Raw genomic sequence first — 7923 nt, forward strand, 5'->3', positions numbered from 1 at the left:
GTGAAACAGACGTGTAAAGTTGTTTGGCAAACACATAGCTCAGCCTTTTCCAAACCTCTCCTCGGGGACCCCCAGCCGGTCCATCAGCCTTTTCCAAACCTCTCCTCGGGGACCCCCAGCCGGTCCATCAGCCTTTTCCAGACCTCTCCTCGGGGACCCCCAGCCGGTCCATCAGCCTTTTCCAGACCTCTCCTCGGGGACCCCCAGCCGGTCCATATATTTGAACCATTCCAGAGTTAGCGCACCTGATTCAACTGGTCAACCAATCATCAAGCCCTCAGGTGTGCTAGGTCAGGGCTGCAACAGAAACACCCAGAGGTCCCACAGGTCCCAGAGGTGAGGTTTGAAAAAGGCAAATATATAGACAACAGCTCTTTATCGGTATCGGCCTGGAGCATAAAAATGGAATCCATAGAACGGGTTTGGAACCTCTACACCAGGGTTCTTCAATTCCGGTCCTGGAGGGCCGAAACACCTGTTTTTCATCCTCTCCTTCTAATCAGGGGCTAATTCAGACCTGGGACACCAGGTGAGTGCAATGAACTACCAGGTAGAAATAAAAAAACAGAAGCGTTTCGGCCCTCCAGGACCGGAATTGAAGAACCCTGCTCTACACCCATTATGCCATCATTGACTTGAATTGGGAGGTCCGTTCTATAGATTATATTTCTATAGCCTGGAGTTTATCCTGCAGGTTACAGAGGGATCAGGAAAAAACTCCTGTATCCACACTACAGAACTCCTCTGGGGGACACGGGCTGTTGAAGACTCTGGCTGGGTCTGAAACGGAACCCTATTCCCTATATACAGCGCACTACTTTTCAAATCAATCAAACGTTTATTGGTTGCTCACACAGATTTGGAGCTGCAGGTGCAGCGAAATGCTGGATGTTACTAGCTCCAACGGTGTAGCAGAATGTCTCTCAAATATGTCCCTATGGCCCTGTTGATAGGGGACACAGGCCCCGCTCCCTGTTCTGGCACCCTATTCACAGTGCACTACTTTGACCAGGTGCACTATGTAGTTGATGGGGTGCCAATAGTGACATTTCGGGTTTGACCACTTCAAAAAGTGGTACACTATATATATATATTTACTGAATAAAGTAGTGCCCTATATAGTGAATAGGGTGCCATTTTGGACACAATGTGTATTGTGATACGTGCAACACGTCAACACAGAGGCACCTTTTTTGTTTTTGCGTTGTAGAACGGTCCTTCCCATCTGGCACCCTATTCCCACATATAGTAGTGCACTATACAGGGAATAGGGTGACAATTGGGATGCATATTTGTGTAGGTGTGCTCATCACGTCCTATACTATTCCCCTTAAATGCATAAAATTTCCCCCCATGTAATATGATTCATTAAAGGCTGATCTGATCCTGGATCAGAACTCCTACTCTGAGTGAATGTGAACCCTGAGGTATCTTCAACAAGATATGCTGAACCTTGACGTGACTTCCCAGGATTAATACGTCTGCATCTCAAAATGGCACCCTGTTGCCATAGGGCTCTGGTCAAAAGTAGTGCACTACATATGGAATAGGGTGAAAGTAGTGCACTACATAGGGAATAGGGTGCTATTTTGGGATACACTTCAAGGTTCAATCAAACCGGTTTTAAAAGACAAAAGCAGCTTTTTTGTGATGGTGACTGGACTACCGGTGTGATATGGCCAAGTGTCCCAATACGCACACTACTTAGTATGCATGGCCAACACTTTGCACGCACACTACCTAGTGCATCAGTTTGGGTATTGGGACAGAGAGAGAGAGAGGGAGAGAAGTAATCAGTTTGGGTATTGGGACAGAGAGGGGAGATTATCTGCAGAGTGCAAACTGTAGAACAAACTGAAATCGTACAAAATCCTTTGACCAAAAAGAGCACAGGGAATAGGGTGCCATTTGGGATGCAGACATTGTATAAAGTACAGAATTTACAGATAATAAATAAAACACTTGGGGTCCAATAAATTAAATGCATGCATGGATTCCAAAAGTTCAGAGAGGGAATTCCCGGGGAGGGAGTTCTGCAAGGCGATCATCCCAGAGTTCTACTCTTCTACTAGTCCAGCCCCAGGGAGAAGTTGATTCCGTGGACTATTCCGATGATGATGGGTTGCCAGGCAACAAGGTATCTCAGCCAATCCAAGAGCTGCCCGTACAGGATGTGTGTTCTCTCCCAGCTGGAGGGGGGTAGGCGTTAAGGAGCGATTGGTACATCCATTTGTGGAATTTGTTATTAATTATATATAGTGATCGATTCTTGAAGAATACAACTTATAAACAGGGCACTGGTCGCACGTGCGACTGAAAAGGTTGCTGTGTGTCTAGTCCATTTATTTTGGGAGCACCGTGCGACTAAAAAATGATCCAATATAAAAAAATTACTCCAAGCGTAACAATATTTCGCCTCAACACTCTTCACCTGCTCAAACTACAGACAGGCTGATACATTGTTTACAAATCATAACCAATCATAATGCTGCAAATGTTTACATGTAGCTAATTAAACCAATCACACGCCTGGCACAAATCCAATCCCTTTTCGCTCAAGAAGTGTGCCGCCCTTTTCTGTCAGTTAAGTAATGGCGTTAGCTAGCATGCTAACTAGCAAGGACAACAACACTGAAACGCGACGGAACGTAAGTTTTCCTTGACAAAAAAATTAAAGGACGAAAAGGATCAACCAGAAGACGACGACGATGAGGACACTGCTACCGATCCACCTCCTCAGAAAACACATCTACATGATTCGAGAGGGGTGGCTTCACGAATTCATGTGGCTACGGAGGGTCGTCTCTCGTTACCACAGCCACAAAGTCAGAATTATGTCTAAACGCCACCTATTTCTACAATTTCTATTCTAAACCTAACCTTAACCATACTGCTAACTTTATGCCTAACCCTAATCTTATATTAAGGACAAAAAGCAAATTTGTGTTTTCAGAAATTTCTACGATATAGCCAATTTCGTATAGCCAATTTTGACTTTGTGGCTGTGGTAACTAGTGACAACCGCTAAGGAGGGACAAAACTAGCAACACAATGTTCTGTGAGTACCGTCGAAAGTGTGGAGTAATAGCAGTAGGAAGACTTATTTTGCCACTGGGTCCAGCAACCTAAAACATCACTGGGTCCAGCAACCTAAAACATCACTGGGTCCAGCAACCTAAAACACCACTGGGTCCAGCAACCTAAAACATCACTGGGTCCAGCAACCTAAAACATCACTGTGTCCAGCAACCTAAAACATCACTGGGTCCAGCAACCTAAAACATCACTGGGTCCAGCAACCTAAAACATCACTGGGTCCAGCAACCTAAAACATCACTGGGTCCAGCAACCTAAAACATCACTGGGTCCAGCAACCTAAAACATCACTGGGTCCAGCAACCTAAAACATCACTGGGTCCAGCAACCTAAAACATCACTGGGTCCAGCAACCTAAAACATCACTGGGTTCAGCAACCTAAAACATCACTGGGTTCAGCAACCTAAAACATCACTGGGTCCAGCAACCTAAAACATCACTGGGTTCAGCAACCTAAAACATCACTGGGTCCAGCAACCTAAAACATCACTGGGTCCAGCAACCTAAAACACCACTGGGTCCAGCAACCTAAAACACCACTGGGTCCAGCAACCTAAAACATCACTGGGTCCAGCAACCTAAAACACCAATCTTTGCAAAAACATCACTTAAAGAGCAACTGCCCCTAAAAAGCAGCTAATCCTACGTGGCATCGATATGAGTCAGAAACATTTATTTGAGTGTCTAGTGTTTATAATAGGATAATTTTTGTCATAAAGTCAGTCTCGTCTAAAACTGAGTTTGGAACCTCAGTGCGTCACAACGAGTAAATGAAGGTTGGCTTTGGATTACAGTTATGTCAACAAATCATATCCCCTTTTGACAAGCTCCACATGCAAATTGTCCTCCACTTCCCTTCATTGAATGGGGCTCCGTTGTTTCATTGCCCCCCAACGCGTCCAAAGGATCATGGGCCCTATACGGATTGACCATGCCTCCACAGCCAAAGGATCATGGGCCCTATACGGATTGACCATGCCTCCACAGCCAAAGGATCACGGGCCCTATACGGATTGACCATGCCTCCACAGCCAAAGGATCACGGGCCCTATACGGATTGACCATGCCTCCACAGCCAAAGGATCACGGGCCCTATACGGATTGACCATGCCTCCACAGCCAAAGGATCACGGGCCCTATACGGATTGACCATGCCTCCACAGCCAAAGGATCACGGGCCCTATACGGATTGACCATGCCTCCACAGCCAAAGGATCACGGGCCCTATACGGATTGACCATGCCTCCACAGCCAAAGGATCACGGGCCCTATACGGATTGACCATGCCTCCACAGCCAAAGGATCACGGGCCCTATACGGATTGACCATGCCTCCACAGCCAAAGGATCACGGGCCCTATACGGATTGACCATGCCGCCACAGCCAAAGGATCATGGGCCCTATACGGATTGACCATGCCTCCACAGCCAAAGGATCACGGGCCCTATACGGATTGACCATGCCTCCACAGCCAAAGGATCATGGGCCCTATACGGATTGACCATGCCTCCACAGCCAAAGGATCACGGGCCCTATACGGATTGACCATGCCGCCACAGCCAAAGGATCATGGGCCCTATACGGATTGACCATGCCTCCACAGCCAAAGGATCACGGGCCCTATACGGATTGACCATGCCTCCACAGCCAAAGGATCACGGGCCCTATACGGATTGACCATGCCTCCACAGCCAAAGGATCATGGGCCCTATACGGATTGACCATGCCTCCACAGCCAAAGGATCACGGGCCCTATACGGATTGACCATGCCTCCACAGCCAAAGGATCACGGGCCCTATACGGATTGACCATGCCTCCACAGCCAAAGGATCACGGGCCCTATACGGATTGACCATGCCGCCACAGCCAAAGGATCATGGGCCCTATACGGATTGACCATGCCGCCACAGCCAAAGGATCACGGGCCCCATACGGATTGACCATGCCTCCACAGCCAAAGGATCACGGCCCTATACGGATTGACCATGCCGCCACAGCCAAAGGATCACGGGCCCTATACGGATTGACCATGCCTCCACAGCCAAAGGATCACGGGCCCTATACGGATTGACCATGCCTCCACAGCCAAAGGGATCACGGGCCCTATACGGATTGACCATGCCTCCACAGCCAAAGGATCACGGGCCCTATACGGATTGACCATGCCTCCACAGCCAAAGGATCATGGGCCCTATACGGATTGACCATGCCTCCACAGCCAAAGGATCACAGGCCCCATACGGATTGACCATGCCTCCACAGCCAAAGGATCACGGGCCCTATCACGGATTGACCATGCCTCCACAGCCAAAGGATCACGGGCCCTATACGGATTGACCATGCCTCCACAGCCAAAGGATCATGGGCCCTATACGGATTGACCATGCCTCCACAGCCAAAGGATCACGGGCCCTATACGGATTGACCATGCCTCCACAGCCAAAGGATCACGGGCCCTATACGGATTGACCATGCCCCACAGCCAAAGGATCATGGGCCCTATACGGATTGACCATGCCTCCACAGCCAAAGGATCACGGGCCCTATACGGATTGACCATGCCGCCACAGCCAAAGGATCACGGGCCCTATACGGATTGACCATGCCTCCACAGCCAAAGGATCACGGGCCCTATACGGATTGACCATGCCTCCACAGCCAAAGGATCACGGGCCCTATACGGATTGACCATGCCGCCACAGCCAAAGGATCACGGGCCCTATACGGATTGACCATGCCGCCACAGCCAAAGGATCATGGGCCCTATACGGATTGACCATGCCGCCACAGCCAAAGGATCACGGGCCCTATACGGATTGACCATGCCTCCACAGCCAAAGGATCATGGGCCCTATACGGATTGACCATGCCGCCACAGCCAAAGGATCATGGGCCCCTATACGGATTGACCATGCCTCCACAGCCAAAGGATCACGGGCCCTATACGGATTGACCATGCCTCCACAGCCAAAGGATCACGGGCCCTATACGGATTGACCATGCCTCCACAGCCAAAGGATCACGGGCCCTATACGGATTGACCATGCCTCCACAGCCAAAGGATCACGGGCCCTATACGGATTGACCATGCCTCCACAGCCAAAGGATCACGGGCCCTATACGGATTGACCATGCCTCCACAGCCAAACGTTCTATGGTTTCGTTGCCTCGTCGAAAGACCCTAGCTAGCTAGTATGTGGAATAGGTGCTTGGAGTTCGTCGGTCCCCAAGTCTGCGCCAGTAATGCTAGCTTGGTGTGCAACGGCCAGTGGTGGCGAACATAACCATAGATACTGGAATACAATGACCTCTCTGGCATAAATAACGTTACTGCTGGTTGTGTAGGTAGCTATCTTTTGATAAAGCCAGGCTCTGAATGGAGAGAGACAACTTTCACTTGTATTGTCTTTTTATTATTGAATTGAATGGTATGGGGGGAGAAGCCCTATGTGAGTTATCAAAACACTTAGTTTAGAATATCTACATAAATTCAGCAATTGCATTCTTCTCATATTACTCTGTAGGCTACTGACCTATTCAAAGCATCCTCCGGCATCTCACCAATACATCTATCTGCCTGTAGTTATTGAACTCAACCTTGCAGGAGGTTTGTTTGTTGTGATTGAGTGGTGGGGGGGGAAACAGGTTCTGACAGATTGGTGTGTCTTGTTGATGTTCTACATCGTCAAGGTAACAACTGATGACAATTAAGAATGATAGGACACTCATTTCTTATTGGTGCTACAACATTTTGTCTGGTGCTCCTTACTTTTTGAAGATAGGAGCACCAGTGCTACCAATGGAAAAAGTTAATTTAGAGCCCTGCTTATAAGTGAATGATACATACCCATTGATTCTTGAAAAATATAAAAAACTTAGTTCAACTGTTGTACCCCATCAGAACCCCACATATACTGTAAGCCTGTTCTACTCCATTGTTTGTAAACAATGTATGATTGTAAAGAAACACTGTATAGCCTCAAAACATGGTTAAAACTATAATATACAATTATTGTAAACAAACACTGACCATCCATGAGATCAAAATTATACTTTTAACCATGTTCTACAGTGTTTCTTTACAATTACGCTGAACAAAAATATAAAAATAGCAACATGCAACAATTTCAAAGGCCAATAAGAATAAGTGTGTGTAAGATGTGCTCTCAGATTCAGCCAATCCCTGTGTTCCGTGGCTCTCGCCTCGGCCAATGAAAGGATACGGATTGTTCATCATCCTCTTCAAGTCGACCTTCTCGTTGCAGTACGGACACGTCTGCTTCTTACCCACAATGCACCAGCCACGGATACAGAACTCATGGAATCTGAAGGCGGAGCCAGCGTTAAAGAATCCACAACAACCCAAGTTATAGTACCGCAACAACAACCAGAGCCAACGTTAAAGAATTAGCATTTCCCATGGGAAATCATGGGACAGTTAGCCGCCATGCTAACACTCGCTGAGCATCCTCAGTTGCAGGGTTGGGATCAATTCCAGTAAATTCCAGGTAGAAAAATACAAGTTAAGACAACAATAATAATTCCATGCGGCTGAAAATAAACACATTAATTGGACCAGCGCAGTGGCTGATTCTACAGGATTAGTATTGAAAACGTGGCCAGCGGTCGGGAACACATTAAGGTAGTGGGTTCGATCCCCGGGACCACCCATACACAAAAATGTATGCACGCATGACTGTAAGTCGCTTTGGATAAAAGCGTCTGCTAAATGGCATATTATTATTATTATTATTATTAAAGTGGTTGTAGATAACTAGAAAAACATTTAAAATGACCGTAAAACACTTACGATATGAGTTTTCTG

The 7923-nt window shown here is 47.4% G+C and overlaps 1 protein-coding gene across 2 annotated transcripts in view; it reads right to left on the reverse strand.

The window, feature by feature from the left end:
* Positions 1-600: 600 nt before the first annotated feature.
* The window catches only part of rnf175 (ring finger protein 175), a 27520-nt gene continuing 20197 nt past the window's right edge, over positions 601-7923 (reverse strand). For both annotated transcript variants that reach the window (XM_041882309.2, XM_041882310.2), the window contains 2 exons: positions 7322-7423; positions 601-2189 (listed from right to left, as the gene is read on the reverse strand). In XM_041882309.2, coding sequence (XP_041738243.1) covers positions 2069-2189; positions 7322-7423 — 223 coding nt within the window. In that variant the 3' untranslated portion in view covers positions 601-2068. The remainder of the gene's footprint in view (positions 2190-7321; positions 7424-7923) is intronic.

Source organism: Coregonus clupeaformis, chromosome 8, assembly GCF_020615455.1.
Source record: "Coregonus clupeaformis isolate EN_2021a chromosome 8, ASM2061545v1, whole genome shotgun sequence".
In the NCBI taxonomy this organism is placed as follows: domain Eukaryota; kingdom Metazoa; phylum Chordata; class Actinopteri; order Salmoniformes; family Salmonidae; genus Coregonus; species Coregonus clupeaformis.